At 41.8% G+C, this 22,016-nt stretch overlaps 1 protein-coding gene across 4 annotated transcripts in view; it reads left to right on the forward strand.

Annotated features, from left to right (window-relative positions):
- The window catches only part of csnk1a1 (casein kinase 1, alpha 1), a 32,379-nt gene that overhangs the window by 5,026 nt on the left and 5,337 nt on the right, over nucleotides 1-22,016 (forward strand). For 3 of the 4 annotated variants that reach the window (XM_069669433.1, XM_069669435.1, XM_069669434.1), the window contains exons 3-7: nucleotides 9,715-9,841; nucleotides 10,033-10,131; nucleotides 15,886-15,969; nucleotides 21,603-21,742; nucleotides 21,927-22,005. In XM_069669433.1, coding sequence (XP_069525534.1) covers nucleotides 9,715-9,841; nucleotides 10,033-10,131; nucleotides 15,886-15,969; nucleotides 21,603-21,742; nucleotides 21,927-22,005 — 529 coding nt within the window. The remainder of the gene's footprint in view (nucleotides 1-9,714; nucleotides 9,842-10,032; nucleotides 10,132-15,885; nucleotides 15,970-21,602; nucleotides 21,743-21,926; nucleotides 22,006-22,016) is intronic. The other variant, XM_069669436.1, reaches the window with a different exon arrangement.

The raw sequence follows: 22,016 nt of genomic DNA on the forward strand, positions 1-22,016 counted from the left end.
TTATGTTAAATAAAAAGTACATGATGTAACTTATTTGGGGTCAATTCTTCTTCTTCTGCTCACCAGGGTTGGAAATTAACTTTTTTGTCCACCTGCCACTGTGGCTGGTGATTTTCCTCAACTATCTTTTTTACATTGAGGCGACTCATAGTCTTTTATGACAGATTATAATAGTTTTAGCTTTTAACTACTCGACTAATAGAGAGAGACATTGTCTGGCTTCTCTCCTAAAAAAACTAACCACTCCTCGGACACTCCATTGTCATCTTTTCTCCACTTTTCATCTTTCCTTCTCCCACGTGTTTCCCTTCATCACTGCCTGAAAGAAATGATGGGAGCTTCCTGAGCCCTTCCTGTGCACAGCTTCCCGGAAACATAAAGTGGCTCAACTTGCCCCACTCTCCCCTAATCCAATCATGTCAGCTTCTCTACCATTGCCTCAGTTTCTATGCACCTCTTCTCCTCTTTGCTCTGTAGTTAGCTGTTGATACGTTGCTAACTGGTGCTTGCAGAGTGATGATGATTAACTTAGTAGGGGGTGGTTGTGTTAGTTTATTCACTGTAAATAATCTGAGTATGTGTTCCTCTGTGAAGTAAACTCACGAGCTGTACGCAGCAGCAGAGACGTCGCCGGCATCTCCTAATGGTTTAGACAGTGATATGTCATATGTCATCGTCACATGGAAGTACCGCTGTCCGCCACACAGACACGTCCACATATGCGGTGAAGTCATTAACTGATCCTTAACAGTCATACTAAGGACCGCAGCAGAGGGCTCAATGCGCTGCATTGTATGTATTGGTATTATACTTGTTAATTAATTATAAATGTGTGGACGCTACCACACCACTTAACAAATGAAAGAGCGATAATGCCATTACGTTACTGCCCAACACTGCAATTGCATTACTTGTTTGTATATGCCACCCGCCACAGTGGCTGGTAAATTAAGCAAATTCACCCGACACTGCACAGTAACACCCGCATTTGGCGGGTGGTTAACTTCAAACTCTGTTGTAAATAGAGGTCGACCGATTGATCGTTTTGGCCGATTAATCGGCCCCCATAGGACTTATTTAAAACTATCCTTATCGGCGGATCTGGGCTCCGATAGTGGCCGAATGGCTGTGCAGCCTCAGGCGGTGACGTACATCGCGTGCATTCGCCTTTTTAATAGAGGCTCCATACGTGACATACAGGTAATGCAGGTACCTGGGATAATTAATGAAAGTTAACTTTATAACGCAGCTTTATTCACAAATTATGATCACGATAAGGTTGTTGTTTATAGTATTGCATTATTAATGAATTAGACTATCATTAACTTTCACTGCTTTTCTGCCGAGCTCATGCTGCTGTCTCTGTTTAGCTAGCAAGCTCGCTACAATTTGACTAGCAGTGAGTGCAAGCAACTGTCCATTCATGACATGAAATCCCACTTTTTATGATCCTCCTCTCTCCGGTAATGTGCACAAACACTAATAGTTTGTAAGAGTGGTATTTAAAAATGTAACGGGACGCGCAGCATCTGGCCTGATATACGCCACGGAAGAGCGCATCGCCCTGTAAACAAATCCAACATATTTCGTTGTCATCCAGCAGATCACACTTTAGGATACTCTCCGTACTTATTATCAAAGTCGAAGTTGCAAAAACGGGTTTATTAAAAACTGGCGTTTGCATAAGGCTGTTGTAGGAGTAAAGCACGTCACGGCGTCAACACAAACTGTTGTGAACAACAATGTGTAGGTAAAGTTAAAGGAAAAGAGCGAGAGACTGACGCAGGGGTGATAAATATGCTTTTTAAATAAGACTCTTATGGTAACTTCTTTGATGCTACTTGAGTTGTTTCTGCTGAATTAGTGTTTCTATTTTTTTTGGTCATATATATGCAAGAAAGCTTCTGTGATGTTAATAACTTTACTTTATCAGAAAGGTTTAATGAAACCAGCAACTTTAAGAAAACAACTGCAGTATCATTTCAATTTAAAAATGATTAATAAAGTGCAACTTAAATCATTCATGTAGATTGAAATAAATATTAAATATATAAAAGTAAATAATAAAGTTGTGTGTATATATATATGTATATATGTATATATATATATATATGTATGTATATCCATTATGTATTTGATAGCCTATTTAGTTGATAGCTGTATTGAATTGATTGACATGTTTCTTGATTCTTACATTAGATGGCAGCTGGAGGAAACACAGTCCCTCTATGGGACTATTTTGCTGAGAAAAGGCACAATGTGGGCACAACAAATTGATGAGTTAGATGTTCATTTGCAGATTATATTTTCTTTACTACTTATTTTATTTAGGTATTCATTACTTCTTTACTACTTTTCAGTTCAACAGTTATGTGTAAGGATATGTCATAAAGATAAAGATTCATTTAAATTAGTTTCATTTTTTTTCATGGGGTAAGGAGATATCGGCCGATTAATCGGCTATCGGCTTTTTCCCCTTACAAACTATCGCTATTATATCAGCCTTTAAAAATCCACTATCGGTCAACCTTTAGTTGTAAACATAAAAAATTCTGATAATGCACCAGGTTAGAGGTGTATTGATATTGTAACTGAAGTACCCTTAACAAAAATTGATGAGGAATTGGGACCTTGTGAACATGCAAGGCCCGGCGCCTCTAAAGGGCCTCGCACAGGGTCCGCAGCCACACTTCAAAAGTAGCCCAATTACGCAGTAAAACCACAGACCTGGCAACCCAGGCTTCGCATCCTGCACTTTTTTTTAATACTTTATATATTTTCAAGACTGTTGTTGATCCACCATGATTCTGAAATGAAATTCCTGCTGGTTAATTCCCTTATGCAATCATAATAAGACTTTAAAACACATCATACCATAATACAAAAATCTGTGATGCAGACTCGCAGCACAGAGAGGAGGAGAGCTGCTGCGCAGGAGGGAGGGAGCGGGTGAGTACAGAGTGAAGTGATCAAGTGATATGAAACTTTGTTTGATCATGAAGCCTGACGCTCTACAGCTCTGTGTTTAACAGTGGAATATGAGAAGTACACAGCATATGGACATATGACCGCATGACAGACAGAGTTTATACTTTATAGTAACTGTGTGCGGAAATACGGACAGATCGCAGCGTTATTGAGCACGAGAAACACACACAGATCTGTGTCATATCTGCTCCTCTCCTAACGTCTGTCTCCTCCTGGCGCGGCATGATAACTGATAAACTACGCGTGGATCACCTCCGGCTCATCTCATTCACAGATTTTATGCTTTATTAATGTTGTTAAATATGGACAGATCGTGACCCTATATAGTCACGGGCAGAGCATGCGAGATTTATGGTATAAAGTCTAATGAAGGTGAATGAGGCTCCTTGTATAGTCACAGGGCCTAAGGCTGTTTATATATTTAATCAGAGTACCCCCTCCGCCGGTTACTACCACAAGTATATTTCAGACCTGTGGGAAACACTGACGCTGCGGCTGCTGCCGTCACAGATCATGTGAGGGGGATGCTCGAGGCCGACGCTCTGTTACGCGAGGTAGCTTATAAATGAGAGTATTTCCGTTATCAGCGGCACCTCGTCCCAGTGCTAGTTAACTCTGGTCACATAAGCAGGGGCGGCTGTGGCTCAGTGGTGGAGTTGGTCGTCTTTCAATTCAAAGGTCGGAGGTTCGATCCCCAGCTCCCTTAGGCTACATGTCGAAGTGTCCTTGGGCAAGACACTGAACCCCAAATTGTATGAATGTGATATCTGATTGACAGCCTCTGCCATCAGTGTGTGAATGGGTGAATGTGATATGTAGTGTAAAAGCAGCTTTGAGTGGTCGCAAAGACTAGAAAAGCGCTATATAAGTACAGTCCATTTACCATAAACAGACCGTTCAAGGAGCGGGCACGCCATGTTTACTTTTAGTAGCTTCATTGACTTGTTGTTTCTTTGTCAAAGTCACTTACTGTTGAACTGTACCGGAGGAATGTAGTAGGCAGGGTCCAAAATTACCACCAGCCACTCGCCAAATGTGGGTCAAAATCTAGTTTGGTGACTAAAATAAACAAGGTTGGGCACCAGGGGCGGGTTCTCCCGTTACTACAAAACATACTTGAACTTGTTGACGAAGTTTTGTTTTGCTATGACTTCGCACGTCGCTGGCGTGTGTCCATGAATAATTATATCGCAATCCTTTTAATTGACCCTCGCTGACCACCATCGGTGCGCTCACACTTCTGTTATTTAGCTCACGCAGGGCTTTAATGTGTGATATGTACAAGTTTACACTTTCACTTGTCGCACCTGACATGTAGCAGGTGTAACAGAGCAGCTGTAAGAAAAGTGAAGTAGTCGTTGGGGGACCGTCCTCTGTTTACTGCTATGCGTCCTTTGGACAGTTACACAGCCAGTCGGCTCTACAGGGGCTGCTGGATGGGGAACTGACGCTACATAAGTAGCCCGCCCCGGCTAATGAGGACTTGCTAGCTACAGCAGCTAATTATTTAGTATTTAGTATTAGAGTTTCCATGTTTACTCATTACAAACAAAAGCCCTGCAATAAGATAAGATAAACCTTTATTAATCCCAAAGGAAATTACAGCTGCTGTCTCTGATGGACTAAGTGAAATGTTATACTTGTGTAAATAGTGTGAATGTTTTTGTCAAGTGTTCCTGCAGTGTGTTTGGTTTATTTTCTGCTCCTTCAGCTGATTCAAAAGCTGCTTTAGATTTTCTGCTTTATCCTCCGAGTGTAACAGGACTGTTTCTGCGAGCTCTGAGGTCATCTACTGCTGCCCCTGCTCTGTTTCATCACCACATAATAGACAGCTCATGTACGCATGCTGTGTTTCACTGCATCAGAGTTTACTGTGAACATTCCGATGTGAGGGAGAAAAAAAAATCATATATATAATCATATATGTATGTATGTGTATATGTGTATATATATATATGTATATATGTATATGTGTGTATATATATGTATATGTATATATGTGTATATATATATGTATATATGTATATGTGTGTGTATATATGTGTGTATATATATGTATATGTGTGTATATATATATGTGTGTATATATATGTATATGTGTATATATATATGTATATATATGTATATGTGTATATGTATATATATGTATATGTGTATATGTATATGTGTATATGTATATATATATGTATATGTGTATATGTATATATATGTATATGTATATATATATATATGTATATGTGTATATGTATATATATATATATGTATATGTGTGTGTATATGTATATATATATGTATATGTGTGTGTATATGTATATATATATATGTATATGTGTGTGTATATGTATATATATATGTATATGTGTGTGTATATGTATATATATATATGTATATGTGTGTGTATATATATATGTATATGTGTGTATATATATGTATATGTGTATATGTATATATATATGTATATGTGTATATGTGTGTATATATGTATATGTATATATATATATGTGTGTATATATATGTATATATGTATATATATGTATATGTGTGTGTATATATATATGTATATATGTATATATATGTATATGTGTGTGTATATATATATGTATATGTATATGTGTGTATATATATATGTATATGTATGTATATATATGTATATGTGTGTATATATATATGTATATGTGTGTGTATATATATATGTGTGTATATATATGTATATGTGTATATATATATGTATATGTGTATATATGTGTATATATATGTATATGTGTATATATATATATATATATATGTATAGGAGCATATTGGAGGACATAAGCCCTCATACCAATATATCTGCGAAATGCTAATATTGGCAGATAAAATCGGCTGACCGATAAATCGGTCTGGCTCTATACATTACATTACATGAGGAGTACTTGTCTTTCATTGACATAAATAAATAGTAAACTTAATGCTCTTTCATGTTTGTCAGTGATCATTAGTGATGATTCAAATGTTCTGAACACAACATGCATCTACAGAGATCTGTGATGATTGCGAGCTGACAGCAGAGCAGGGTGTGACAGGTAAATACAAGTGTTCAGACAGGTTCTTATCGACGCCACAGAGCAGGTCGACTGATCTGTGTGAAGCCTTCAGTCTGTTCATGTTCTGTGCTTCAATGTATTTTACACCTCAGATCACCTATGTGATATTAATTCACCTGTTGGTGTAAACATAAACCAGCTGTTTATTTCTTTCTGTAAGAGTGACAGAGAAACTTCAACACAAGTCTGGTGTTGATTTTCCTCCTGGGCTATATCTGGCTAACAGCACATGCTAACACACGTCCATATACAGCATGTAGTAGAGCTGGCACATAGCTGCACTCACACAATGACTGAGTAGCCACGAATGACCTGCTGAAACCTGAACACACACACACACCTTTATAGGCCACACCCGCAGTAAGGTAACCCTGTCATGGACTGAGGCACCGGCCTGATGTAGTGTTTCCATGGTGATCAAACAGTGCTGCTGACTGAAGGTGTGTTTGAGGCAGCAGAAAGTGAGTTGTTGAATGAAAACTTTTAGGATTACACTTTACACACTAACATGTGTACAGCTATAGTTTGTAATCTGCTGGTTGTAAGACAGTTACCTTTGACCTCTCCTTCCTGACCTTTAACTCCTTATAGTCCATGAATGTCAGTGTCAGACAGGCCTGTTTCTAGTGCTGTATTCAGGGACTGCTGTGGTCTTTCTTCTGGTTCTTCTGGTTCATGTTGCAACACAGTCGTGTCAGAGCCTGTCTAACCTGCTGCTCCTGCTGCCCCTCCCCTACCCTGACTTACCACCTGCCTGTCTCACCTGTGTACAGGCTCCTCCACTCGCATGTTCTCTAGCCTGAACACTAGAACTGCCAAGCACTTGTGGGGTACTAGTTTGGCCAACTCCGATGCTCAAGAGCGCTTGTATCCATTTGTTCATGTTAATGGGCCAATAACGTCATCACTTTACATCTCTATAGGTGCATGCAAGGACACCATTCAACCCAGCCCCCACAAACACAGCCAGATAGATGAGCTAATAACAGGTTGCACCCGGGATGCTATAAGCAGTGTAAAATGTGCTTTTGTCACAAACACAGAGAACTACAGTAGTTCTCTGTAGTGTTTGTTGTACTCTGTAGTTCTCTGTAGTGTTTGTTGTACTCTGTAGTTCTCTGTAGTGTTTGTTGTACTCTGTAGTGTTTGTAGTACTCTTTAGTTCTCTGTAGTGTTTTTGTGGTTCTCTGTAGTTCTCTGTAGTGTTTGTTGTACTCTGTAGTTCTCTTTAGTGTTTGTAGTTCTCTGTAGTTCTCTAGCAGAGCCTGACCGATACTGGATTTTTGGGGCCGATGCTGATTCCGATATTAGGGAGTGAAAAAATCCTGATATCTATATATCTGCCTATATATATATATATATATATATGTATATGTATGTATATATAAATGTATATATGTATATGTATGTATATATATATATGTATATATATATATGTATACACTATAGTTAAACTTGTGTTATTTGAAGGTATTATATATTTATAATTAACAGATATATTCAAGTTCAAAATGTATCTGAAATTAAAAGAATACAATTCCAAATCTGAAAAGTTCTTGTCACATTTGCGTGACATACAAAATTCAAATAAAATAGTGTTTCCGTCACAACTGAAGTAGCACCAAAATAAATTATCTAATGAAATAGAATTGAGTATAACACACAAAAGTAGGAACAAAAAATAATTTTCTTGTTTTTAATCTCACATTCTGTGAATGAGAAAAGCACGTGTGCGCGTCTCACTGCTGTAAGGAGCCGCAGGTGTGCTGAGGGCGGAGTAGACGGACACACACAGTCGGCAGCAGTGCGACGATGGCTTATTACTTCGTTACTATCAAACTTAAAACTAACTGAGAGCCAGACTGTACACACAGGATCTCGTCTGCGCAGTTTAGATGTGCAGAGGGTAGAAACAGCGGTGCTCTGTAAGCAAGCTTTCTTTGCTTTAGTGCTGACTGAGTAGTTTAAGTTGTTAAGTTTGTTAATTTATGTTCCAAAATGCAAAAAAAATATTTTGTTAGTGTTTGTAATGTCTGTTTAGAACATATGTTGATAAATGTAAATGTTTTTGTGCGGGTTTATAGTTGTAACCATGAGTGAGTTATATTTCTTGACTCCAGCTGTATTTTGGCGGAAAGATTGAGAGCCTGGCTCTTATGTTGTCAAAGTTATCACTGCACCCACTGCTTGTCAGGAGGTGTAATGACTTTCTCTCACAGCACTAGAGATGGCAGCTCTCGTTCACTTCAGTGACCTGGATCTTCAGATCTCGTTCAGCTGAAAGATTCGTTCATTACATTCGTTCACCAGGTCGTTCAGTGACATTTCCGGTTTACCCGTAACTCACTCACTCTCACTCGTTCATGAACGATGACGGCTCCCATTGCATTCACTGGTCTAATTGGCCCAACTTGCCCTTTACAAAACCTTCTGACATTATAATTTCTAAATAAATGAACATAGTTTAGTTTGTGTTCATCTGTCAGTGGTTTACACATCTGTGAATTGACTTGTATGCACAGATGCACCTAATCGGGTCGTTTTGTTCACGTGAGAGCAAGAGAAGGAGAGAGAGAGACATTCGGTCAAGCGATACGTTCAGTCGTTCTCCTAACCAATGATGGTCATTTGATACATTTGATTTGCTACAAACAGCCCTCCTCTAAAAGGCAATTGGATCGTGCTAACATCAATCAGTCTGGTTTTCTGAAAGAAGAAGGGAGGCACTGGGGAGCCGTGAGCGGAGCCAAGTGAACGAAAGGAACGAATTTGATGCATGGAAGTGAACGGATCATTCCGTTCACTGAAAAGATTTGTTCTTTTTGAACGAAACGTTCAGGACCGAAACATCTCTACACAGCACTGCAAAAATTCAAGTCATCAGAACATATCGGAGGACATAAACGCTGATACCAATATAGCTGCGAAATGCTAATATTGGCAGATAAAACTTGGCTGTACTCTGTAGTGTTTGTAGTTCTCTGTTGTGTTTGTAGTACTTCTGTAGTAGTGTCAGGGGTTTTATTTTAGACCAGGTCAGTACCTGGTGCAGGAAGCAAAGGAAGCAGTGCATTGTGGGAGAGGCTGGTTCGGGCTGAAGAACAGCTGAGCTGCAGAGATCAAAGGTCACACAGGTGTCACTGTTTGTACAGTCAGCTGTTAAAGGGTTAAAACAAAGAGATTGATGTTTGAGTTTGTTGGATCAGAGCGGATCTTGTTTTAGTCCTGAAACATGAGTGTAAGAAGCTGCTTTCGAACTGATAAATAAACATTAATTAAAGCTGTAGTAGGTTACATTATTAAAACTTACTTTTTGTCATATTTGTCACTTTAAACATGCAGTAGTACATGAGAGAGAATATCTGAGAAAAAATCATGTTCCTCTGGCTCCTCCTACTGCTCTTAATGAAATTTGCATGAATCCACGGCTCCCAAACCACTGCAGCCAATCAGAGCCGAGCAATCTCTCAGGCGGCTCTGTGTCCTCTGTGAAGAGGACCATTTAAACGGATCCTTTTGAACACTGATTAAATCACAAGCAGTGTCACATCAGTACAGGCAATTCAGACAGTGAGTGTTAGTCAGACCCCCCCCCCCCAATAATTGTGTGTGTGCATGTGCGTGCGTGTGCGTGTGCGTGCAGGTGGTATGGACAGGAGAAGGACTATAATGTCCTAGTGATGGACCTGCTGGGACCCAGTCTGGAAGACTTGTTCAACTTCTGCTCCCGCCGCTTCACCATGAAGACGGTCCTCATGCTGGCAGACCAGGTAGTACACACACACACACAGGTGTTAGAGGAACATGGTTTAAACCTGTCCATCCATCTTTTTTCTCTTTGTTTTAAATTAATTTCAGTTCATGATGATGAGAGGACGATCAATCCTGATGACTGTGATCTTCTTCTCCTCTACCTCCTCTTTCTTTCTCCTCTTTTTCTCTCTCGTCTCCTCCTCCTCAGATGATCAGCAGAATTGAATATGTACACACAAAGAACTTCATCCACAGAGACATCAAACCAGACAACTTCCTCATGGGCATCGGCCGTCACTGTAACAAGGTAAGACTTTTAACCTGCACCTGTGAGTATGAGTTATCACAGGTGTGCAGACAGCATGGTATCCATGGTAATGCCAACACCCTGATCCACACATTTAGACAGACACTGTTTCTCCTCTGATGTCACACCTGTTACTGAAAAACACCTTTCACTGACACCTTGTTCATACAATAGAATTTTTAGTGTCTTTTACCTGCAGTAGGCACCTGATTGGTCCTCCAACACTATGATCACTGATTGGTGCTCTGCAGGTAGAACCTTAAACCTGAACCAGGTCAGAGAAATGTGCAGAGTGAAAAATCCGCAGTGAAAAGTAAACACCTGACAGGAACCAGTAATAACCTTACAATAGCCTCTGTAATACTCAGCTCCCCTCATACATCACATCCAGTATAATCTGACAGACAGCTGCTGTAGTGTGAGCTACCACAAGATGCAGTTGATGACTGCTGCTGTGTGTGTGCGCGCGCGGTGTTGAGCCCTTGCAGACAGGCAACCTGTGGTTAAATTAAGCATGGGATCAATGTTCTTCAGGTGTGACACCACGGTCCAACGTTCAGGATGTTACCTGGTTAATGACACTGGGTGATACAGCCTGCAGACAGACAGCTGTCCTGACAGACAGACAGATCATCAGGATAATCTGGATATTTCAAGCAAAATGGATGTTTTTAAAGATTGTTTCAGGGTCAGTCTGCTCAGGAATCGATGGAAACATAATCCAAATTTTACTAACACCAATCACCTACTGAGGCATTGTGTGTCATACTGTAATATGGCTGACGTAAGGCCGTAGTCTGGCCGTAGTCTGGCTGTAGATCTGGCTGTAGTCTGACTGTAGTCTGACTGCAGTCTGACTGTAGTCCAGTAGAAGTCTGGCTGTAGATCTGGCTGTAGTCCAGTAGAAGTCTGGCTGTAGATCTGGCTGTAGATCTGGCTGTAGTCTGACTGTAGTCCAGTGGAAGTCTGGCTGTAGATCTGGCTGTAGTCCAGTAGAAGTCTGGCTGTAGATCTGGCTGTAGTCTGACTGTAGTCCAGTAGAAGTCTGGCTGTAGATCTGGCGGCAGTCTGGCTGTAGATCTGGCGGCAGTCTGGCTGTAGATCTGGCTGTAGTCCAGTAGAAGTCTGGCTGTAGATCTGGCTGTAGATCTGGCTGTAGTCTGACTGTAGTCCAGTGGAAGTCTGGCTGTAGATCTGGCTGTAGTCCAGTAGAAGTCTGGCTGTAGATCTGGCTGTAGTCTGACTGTAGTCCAGTAGAAGTCTGGCTGTAGATCTGGCGGCAGTCTGGCTGTAGATCTGGCTGTAGATCTGGCGGCAGTCTGGCTGTAGATCTGGCTGTAGATCTGGCTGTTGATCTGGCTGTAGTCTGGCTTTAGATTTGGCCGTAGTCTGGCTGTAGTAATGTTGTAGATCTTCTGTAGATCTGGCGGCAGTCTGGCTGTTGATCTGGCGGCAGTCTGGCTGTAGATCTGGCTGTAGATCTGGCCGTGTCTGGCTGTAGTCTGGGATCTCTGCAGTGTGTTGAGGCGAAACATTTTACAGAGAAGCTGATTTTCAGCTCCTGTTTGTATTTCTTTAAAATTGTAGAGTTAAACTTGTTTTTGATGTTGGTATAGTATGATACGGTAATAATTAACAGATATATTCACGTATGTTCAAAATTCATCTAAAATTAAAAGAATAAAATTGCAAATCTGAAAAGTTAATTAGAAAACGACTTCCTATAATATATTGTTTCAGTAGCACCAAAATAAATGAATAGAAGTGCTGATTTAACACACAAACAAAACATTCTCCTCACCCTGACACAGTCTACAAATAAACTGTCAGCAAAAATCTGAACATCTACTAAATCAAATGATTATAGCTGAGTCAATCCCTTCGAAACTTTAATCACAAAAATGAAGCTTAACTAATACAGTGGAAAGTCTGGTGGTGATAATAAAATGATGCAGATATGATTGTGGTGCATTGTGAGCAGCCTTAATGTAAATCAAGTCTATAGCATTAGTCAATGATTACTTGTACTTAGTGAGCGGTAATGGGATATATGCGCAGACGTCGTCTGAGCATAAGAAAACGGCGGCCGCCATTGGGAAGTATATTTTTCACAGCCAGCAGAGTTTGTTTTGTTTATTTCACGACGGCGCATCTCTAAGATGGTAAAACATCAGCGACCTGACGGAACACAGCATGAGCAGCGAAAAGGGGAGTTTAACCACTACGAAGTTCATGTCCTTAATTGTTGAAATGAAATCCATGGTGACTGACTGGCTAGTTGTTGCAGGAAAACTAGCAGCACGGACTGTGTACACGCGATCACATCTGCACTGATTAGATACGCAGAAGGTTGAAACAGCCGTGCTCTGACAGCCAGGTTTTCCTTGCGGATTACTGTGATTTTAACACGAGATTCACTGCAAATCTAGTTCATAATGTATTGTTCTTTATGGGAAGATGAGGTGCGTCCCTGGGAAGCATTGGATAGTGAGTTTACTGCGTCCTTTTAAATTTTAATGCAGGACACATACCTAGCACCATCACTGCTCATCAGTCTACACCTTAAAGATTGTGATTTCATGGTAGATTAACTACAATACAGAACAGTAAGAGCCCATCTCCTCCATTTTAAAAGATGGTTCATGGGTCAAACTATAAAATCAAAATACACGTCAAATACATTTTTCTCATGTCTTGTCACTGGTAAATGTTTTATAACCCAGATTATTGAGTGAAAGGATGAATGTGAATGATTCAGTATAAAGACCAGTGAGACACTCATGACTCAAAGACTTGGGCCGCACCTCCATGACTGTTTGCTGCTTCGAACAAGGAGAAGGCAGCAGGTCTGAACAGGTCTGACTGCTGACTCTGTGTGCGTGTGCGTGTGCGTGTGCGTGTGCGTGTGCGTGTGCGTGTGCGCGCAGGTCATTCGTGGCTCTTCAGTCATTGTGTGAGTGCAGCTATGTGTGAGAGTGTGAGGCACATTAAAGCCATCAAACAGTAGACTGTGTGTGTGGACAGATAAGAACATAAGTGAATCTGACTTACCATAACGTAAGAATGTTTTTAAGCTCTCAACAAGTGAAACTTTTCAGGAGGTGTGGCTATGAGTGTCTGCACACTGTATACAGAAACCATCAGTCATCAGGTCACATGACCTGTGTGTAGCTTTACATTTATACTAACATCAACAGCAGCTGAACAGACAAAAACACCTCTCATAGTCACATGGCAGTCACATGATGGTGTGTGTGTTGGCTGTGCTGTGACTGTATGAAGCAGATGTAAAGTGTGTGTGTCTCATGGATCAAACAGTGACGAACAAACAGTGAGCTGATGGAACAGAGCAGGTTGATTCATTAACAGTAAACACTAATTCGTCTTTTAGCATAAACAGTTTCACAGTTGGGTTTACGTTCACAGTCATATATTGTGTGATACTATGTAATGTTAATGAACTGAGTGGTGTTAAATCAGATCTTTATTTCGAGTTTATAGAGGACAAAATTTGATGTCTCAGAATCATAAACCTGTTTTCATGTTTAATCACCTGTTTGTGTCCTGTATCTTTACTTCATGGTTAGCAGCAGCTCCCGATGATCATCATCATGCTAAGGAGTTTAAGACTGTTTATTAGTTACAATCTAATATTCAGACAGATGCTCATCTCACGGTTATATCTGATGATTCATAGAGAGCACACTGCTGCTTTACCTCCACATGGTAGCATGTTAGCCTGACTGACAGACAGAAGAGACACATGGACACATGTTGTCTCATGTCCTCTCCGTTAGCACAACATCTCCACATGCTGTGACAGTAGCATGTTAGCCTTCAGTTCCACTCTGTCCATCACTCCAGGGTCCTGTTTCTGTTTGTCTCAGTAAAGTTAGAAACACTTTATCACTGGTCCTGGATCAGACCTCAGAGATGACAGGACTCACTCTGGTTTGTCCTCAAAGGACAACTGTTGGTCCTGAAGCTGAGTCTGCTGATGGTCTGGATCATACACTTTATAAAAACATGGACTTGACAGCTCCCCAAAAGTGAAGCCAAAACATGTTGAGCTCCCCCTGCTGACTGGCTGCAGTATTGGTCATAAAGCCCGCCTCCTCCATGTTAACAGATGGGACATGAGTCAAACTATAAAATCAAAATCAAAAATCATGGTTTCTGTCATTATAGTTAGTTCTTATCGTGCTGATTTATGTCCAAATGTTCTTTTTTAGTTTATTTTTCATTAGTAATTTGATGCTGTAAAAATTATGATTGACAGCTCTCTTGACCAATACGGCTCCTGCAGCCAATCAGTTCCGGATTAGCATAGTGGAGGACGAACGGCGAGAGGAAACGTAACTAAAACAATCACTACAGTCATTGAAGTTTCCATACCTGTGAACGTTAACCTCAGACCAACACAAGAAGCTGTTCTGCTGTTAAATATGCCGGCGTGCGGGATCCTTGCTGTTTTTTCGGTAAGTTAAGTGTGTGTTTTGGTTAGCGGAAGTGGCTATGGCTGCTCCACCTGCCAATCTCTGCTGCGCAACTCTGGCTCCAAATGACGTCACCATTGCAAGATGGCAGCGCCTATCGCGGGGGCTGGTTTGACATCAATTCCGTACAATGAGAGCAGATGGAGACGTGTCGTCCATCTATATATACAGTTATTGGTCTGGATCCATTCATCTGCTGTCATGTACCTGTGTACCTACAGGAGTACTATGTAGTGGTGCTATGACCCTGTGTTTGGACAGATTGTATAGTTGATGCTTCACAGTATTGTTCTTGAAACAGTAAGTAAGTGTTCTTTTAGCTCACTGTAAAACTGTTTAGTTTAACCACATGAGGATTTCAGTCGTGAGCTGACATTAGAGATGACTCAGCTCACAGACTCAGACCAAGACTCAGAGACTCAGATTGTCAGCATGTTTGATTCAGCAGGTCAGAGTGTTTCAGAGGAGCAGGATCAGCTCTGTGACAATGAACTTATTCACACTCAGTAGTTTACAGTCTGACAGTTTCTCCTGCAGCTCTGAGCTCAGTGAAGCAGATCAAGCTAAAGTTCACAGATTAAACTGAATGTGAGTCTTCTGGAGCAGAGTGTAAATGTTTAGTTTGATTCTAATGAGCTCTGCAGTACACAGGTGATCTCACTGCTCCGTCCTCCATACTGACAGTTAAACTGTGGCTACATCAGATTGTTGCTCATGTTAGAAACTCACACATCTTCCTCCCATACTAACCCACCTGTAGTAAAGATGTGATCAGTCTATGTACCTGTGTTTGAGTATAAACTGTGGCTAACCAGAGACAGCTGGTGGTCTGTTGACTACTGTATTAAAATCATATCAGCACTCCTTTACTGCAGGTGTGAATATAAACTGCAGACAGGTGAACTCTCCCTCCCTCAGTCAGTAGTTTGAGTGTTAAAGTTAATGTAGATCATCTTCTCCAGCTCTTAGAGCTGTATCTGTCTGTAGATACATAGATGATGTGTTTTCTGAGCCATGGTGTTGCCTGTCTGCTCCGGCCTCTCTGTCAGACATGGATGTTCATGGGTCGTCCTGACAGAAGAGGACCACAGTGATGTGGCTTCTTCTGGCCTGAACGATAACATTTCCTCTCAGGTGTGTGTGCAGGTGCAGCACTGTGTTAGCTCTGACAGGGAGCAGACCATGTGGACTGATGCTAATATGACTGACGCTGGACACAGGCTGTTGATTTTGACCCCCCCTCTACTGTGTGCCCTAGTGTTTAGACTCGTCAGTGGGGAAGAGGAAAAGAAGCTTGGCTGTTAGCTCTTCTCAGGACCCATCTTTCTCAGGATTAAACCAGGTGTGACTTTACCACAACACCAGCTGTCTCACATCAGCAGCTGTCTCACATCAGCGGCTGTCTCACATCAGCGGCTGTCTCACATCAGCGGCTGTGGCTTTGCTGTCATATTAAGCACACTGGTTAGGCGTCAGTCAGTCAGCAGCCTTTAAACCTAACGTACGTATTGTAATGTAATAAGTGAATGTAGTCAGAGTTAACATCAGGGAGGAGCGGTAGTCTGTCTGCTCTAACCAGCAATCCCAGTCCCTGTAATGGTTCCTCACTTACATGTAAACACTTCCTGTCTGTATGATGTTTGAGAGAGTAACACATTGAGTTTATCTTCACATTGAAGCAGAATCATCAGTGTTACACTGCAGACTGACACATCACTACTCACTATAAATACAAACGACATAACTCTACAGTGTATTAAGTCTCAGAGCACAGGGGAGCGGATCAGTGTGAACCATCACTTACATCGTACATCATATAACAGCTTCAGTTCACTGTGTGATGCACTGCCTGCCTCCATCTCACCTGCTCACCCGCTTTATGACACACACACACACACACACACACACACACAGTCTACTGTTTGATGGCTTTAATGTGCCTCACACTCATTTAGCCTTAGCCTCACATGCTTCTTCATGCAGCTGGTTAGTAGTTAGCATCACAACACCCCCACCACAGCTGTTTTGAGTTAGCTTAGTGACAAAGCTAAAGCTAGATCAGACTGTTGCCAGGCTGTGTAATGTATACAACTCACTGCACCAGGAATTAGCCTGCCCCACTGGCTGCTGTTGCTTCTGCACAAACATCAGATTGTTTTTTGACTTGATTTTGTTTAAATATGAACTTTAAACTTTTTTTTTTTTAAATGTGTTGTTGAACTGCAGGATCTGTCGGTGCAGATAGAAGAAGCTTCTGTCAGCTCTGTGACATTTAGCTTATCAGGCCCTCACACTCACTGCAGGTGTACATTATATGCAGGTGAACACTTACCTGAAGGTAGTTGATCATTGTTAAAATGATGGACAGTGAGGTAATGTTGTTCAGGTGTACCAGAACAGAACGCAGTAGGAGACAGATTTGTCAGACAGAGCTGTCAATCATGAGGTCACACCCCCTTTTTATAGCATCAAATAACTAAAAGTATATACAGACTGTAGTAACACACAGACTGTAGTAACACACAGGCTGTGTGTATACAGACTGTAGTAACACACAGGCTATGAGTATACAGATTGTAGTAACACACAGGCTGTGCGTATACAGACTGTAGTAACACACAGGCTGTGCGTATACAGACTGTAGTAACACACAGGCTGTGCGTATACAGATTGTAGTAACACACAGGCTATGAGTATACAGATTGTAGTAACACACAGGCTGTGAGCATACAGATTGTAGTAACACACAGGCTGTGTGTATACAGACTGTAGTAACACACAGGTTGTGCGTATACAGATTGTAGTAACACACAGGCTGTGCGTATACAGATTGTAGTAACACACAGGCTGAGTATACAGACTGTAGTAACACACAGGTTGTGCGTATACAGATTGTAGTAACACACAGGCTGTGCGTATACAGACTGTAGTAACACACAGGCTGAGTATACAGACTGTAGTAACACACAGGCTGAGTATACAGACTGTAGTAACACACAGGCTGTGCGTATACAGATTGTAGTAACACACAGGCTGTGCGTATACAGAGCCAAAGTTTAGAAGTCAGGCAATATTGATCCTAGGGAAGTGATCAGACATTAGCAAGAGTCACTCAATGGATGCAAGCAGTCACTTTACCAAGAGGAACTCCTGCAGCATGCGCTCCTCCTGCTCCAGTGGTGCAGCGTCACCTCCCTGTGACCTGCAGTGATCACAGACACAGACGCGCTCCAAAGACGGCAGAAAATAACTAGTGGCCTGCAATTTCCTGCCAATATTCTACTGCCTGGCCAAAAAAAGTCACACACTCTAATAATTAGTTGGACTGCCTTTAGCTTTGATTACAGCACACATTCGCTGTGGCATGGTTTTGATAAGCTTATGCAATGTCACAACATTTATTTCTGTCCAGAGTTGCATTAATTTTTCACCAAGATCTTGTAGTGACGATAGGAGAGTCGGACCACTACATGTAGTCTTCCCCTGCACATCCTAAAGATGCTCAACGGGGTTAAGGTCTGGACTCTGTGGTGGCTAATCCATGTGTGAAAATGAGACATTGCTCCCTGAACCACTCTTTCACAATCTGAGCCCGATGAATCGTGGCATTGTCATATTGGAATATGCGCGAGCCAATCAGGGAAGAAAAAAGGCACTAGGCATGATGGGTGCGTCACTTCATCTGCCTCTCTTCTTACCCTGATGCGCCCATCACTATGGAACAAGGTCAATCTGGACTCATCAGACCACATGACCTTTTTCCATTGCTCCAGAGTCCAATCTTTATGCTCCCTAGCAAACTGAAGCCTTTACTTCTGATTAGGCTCACTGATCAGAGGTTTTCTTAAGGCTATACAGCTGTTTAGTACCAATCCCTTGAGTTCTCTCGCATTGTGTGTGTGGAAATACTCTTACTTTCACACTTAAACATAGCCATGAGATCTACTGTTGATTTTTTACAATATGATTTTACCAAACGTTGACGTGACCTCCGATCACGATCATTCAAGATTTTTTTTCCATACCACATTCTTACTTGAAGAAGATGGTTCACCTCTATCCTCCAGGTTTTAATAATGCGTTGGACAGTTCTTAACCCAGTTTTAGTAGTTTCAGCATCTCCTTAGTTTTTTTCTTTGCTTGATCCAGGACAATAATTTTACCCTCTGAAACAGATTCACATCTTTTCCACGACAACAGGATATGTCTTCTGACATGGTTGTTTAAGAAACAAGAAGCTACTCACTGTATCAGTTAGGGTTAAATTACTTGTTGCCAGCTGAAACATATTGATCACTGCAGTAAATATCCAATGGAAGGCTCTTACCTATTTGCTTAGATAAATCCAGGTGGTGACTTCTTTGGCCAGGCGTTGTATTGGCTAGTATTGAAGGTCTACCATGTTGTGACATAGGCCTGATTGAATATTGCTTTTTGTCATATGTTCTTAAAACTAGTCGTTTTTTAACTGATAAACACAGAATACTTTTTACACGTTTAGGTTTTATTATTAATTTAAAAGTTTTCCTATTTTTATCCTGAACATTGTTCGGCTCAGTGTTTCAGAGCTGTCTCTTGTGGACACAGCTGATACAGAGAGCCCCATTTACTTGTTGTTTAATATGACTGCAGAGCCTACAGGTTTCAGGCTAAATGTGATAGCCTATATATTTGCATTAATGGTCTACATATGTGCAGCACACTTATTTGTTCTGAACATTGCAGTTATCAACTGCAATGGCTAATAACAATAAGATCATAATGTATTAATTTCTCTCTCTGTGTTATGATTGTTATATTCTTGGAGCGGTTGGAAAAATGCATTTAAATCTGTGATCGGATTAGTGATTGGCAGATTGCACTATTAAAAAATCGGTTATCGGTATAGGTCCTAAAAATCCTGATTGGTGCATCCCTGCTGTTTACTGTTGTCCTTAATCGTCATGGCAACAAGGTACAACATGTTCACCTGGCACACTTAATCATCAGACATTTGTGACACCTGTGTGACTCATGAGATGAGTCCAGTGTGTAAAGTGTCAGTGAGTTGCTGTGTGTGAAGGATGACAGGTGTTAACTGTGTGACGTATAAACATGGACTTCATGTGTTCACACCTCAGCCTGTTACTGTGACAGACAGCCTCACCTGTGATCTGCTTGTTCAGCAGGTGTTAGACTGGTCCATAACCACTGAGCACTGTTAATAATTGACACACATCAGACTGAGAGCACTTCACGCCCTGTCAGACTGAATGTACAAGTGAATGAACCAGTACAGGGGTCAGAACCAGTACACGGGGCAGAATCAGTATGCGGGTCAGAACCAGTACAGGGGTTCGAACCAGTAAGCAGGTCAGAACAGCTGACTGTGCTATGTGATAATATCATCAGCCCTTTTTACACAGCGGTTTAACAGGCTTAACAGAGGCGAAACAGTGTCTGTGTAAAAAGTGCGCACTGTTACACCTCTGTTACGCCTCTGGTATGCCTCCAGTATGCCTCTGTTACGCCTCTGTTTCACCTCTGTTACGCTTCTGTTACGCTTCTGTTTCGCCTCTGTTACGCTTCTGTTTCGCCTCTGTTTCACCTCTGTTACGCTTCTGTTTCGCCTCTGTTTCGCCTCTGTTACGCTTCTGTTACGCTTCTGTTTCGCCTCTGTTACGCTTCTGTTTCGCCTCTGTTTTACCTCTGTTACGCTTCTGTTTCGCCTCTGTTTCACCTCTGTTACGCTTCTGTTTCGCCTCTGTTACGCTTCTGTTTCGCCTGTTTCACCTCTGTTACGCTTCTGTTTCGTCTCTGTTTCACCTCTGTTACGCTTCTGTTTCGCCTCTGTTTCACCTCTGTTACGCCTCTGTTTTGCCTCTGTTACGCTTCTGTTACGCCTCTGTTTGGCCTCTGTTTCGCCTCTGTTACGCTTCTGTTACGCTTCTGTTTCGCCTCTGTTTCGCCTGTTTCACCTCTGTTTTGCCTCTGTTTCGCCTCTGTTACGCTTCTGTTACGCCTCTGTTTCGCCTCTGTTACGCTTCTGTTACGCCTCTGTTTCGCCTCTGTTACGCCTCTGTTTCGCCTCTGTTACGCTTCTGTTACGCCTCTGTTTTGCCTCTGTTACGCTTCTGTTTGGCCTCTGTTTGGCCTCTGTTTCGCCTCTGTTACGCTTCTGTTACGCTTCTGTTTCGCCTCTGTTTCGCCTGTTTCACCTCTGTTTTGCCTCTGTTTCGCCTCTGTTACGCTTCTGTTACGCCTCTGTTTCGCCTCTGTTACGCTTCTGTTACGCCTCTGTTTCGCCTCTGTTACGCCTCTGTTACGCTTCTGTTACGCCTCTGTTTCACCTCTGTTACGCTTCTGTTTCGCCTCTGTTACGCCTCTGTTACGCCTCTGTTTCGCTTCTGTTACGCCTCTGTTTCGCTTCTGTTTCGCCTCTGTTACGCTTCTGTTTCGCCTCTGTTACGCTTCTGTTTCGCCTCTATTCGCCTCTGGTATGCCTCCGTTATGCCTCTGTACGCCTCTTTTTCACCTCTGTTACGCTTATGTTACGCCTCTGTATGCCTCTGTTACTACCTCCGATGCCGACTCGGGGGCGGAACGACTTGAACTGGCAGTGTAAAAAGGGCTACTGATAAGCGGCACACACACTGAGTCTCTGTGGGTCAGAGGTTGTACTCCTGGTTTTTATATGTTTAAGCGTCTTTACTGATTAAGATGTAAAAATGGTCTTTAGCAGAGAACCTGTTTAATCTCCAGGAGGCTCTGACTGATTCCTAGTGTTTGTTGTGAACATGTCGGTGTGTCAGGAAGGTTTCTAACTGATGTTTAACAGCAGGACGCTCATCGTCTGTGTGTGAAGTACATGTTAATGTTGGTTCTTTAGGATGATGATGTCGATTTGACCTATGTATGATGGTGATTTGACATGTGTATGATGATGTCTGTGTGTGTTGGGACTGACAGGTAACCCCGTGTTCTCTCTCTCCTCAGTTGTTCCTTATTGACTTTGGTTTGGCGAAGAAGTACCGAGACAACCGAACACGACAGCACATCCCCTACAGAGAAGACAAGAACCTGACCGGCACAGCACGCTACGCCTCCATCAACGCACACTTGGGCATCGAACAGAGGTCTGACCACACCTGTAATATATTTTAGTCTGAGACACAAAGAGAGTTTATTGTTTATAGAAAAGTCAAACTAAAACATTTAAAGCAGAGCAGAAGGATCGTGTTTCAGTTCATCCTGTGATAAATAAACCTCCATGTTTAAACTGCGTGTGTGCTGGACTGCTAACTGTCTTTGTGTGTGCAGTCGCCGCGATGACATGGAGTCGCTAGGCTACGTGCTGATGTATTTCAACAGAACCAGTCTGCCCTGGCAGGGACTCAAGGTGAACACCTG

This window comes from Semicossyphus pulcher, unplaced genomic scaffold, assembly GCF_022749685.1.
Source record: "Semicossyphus pulcher isolate SPU_LCO1_2020_fin unplaced genomic scaffold, fSemPul1.0.p SCAF_2, whole genome shotgun sequence".
Classification (NCBI taxonomy): Eukaryota; Metazoa; Chordata; class Actinopteri; order Labriformes; family Labridae; genus Semicossyphus; species Semicossyphus pulcher.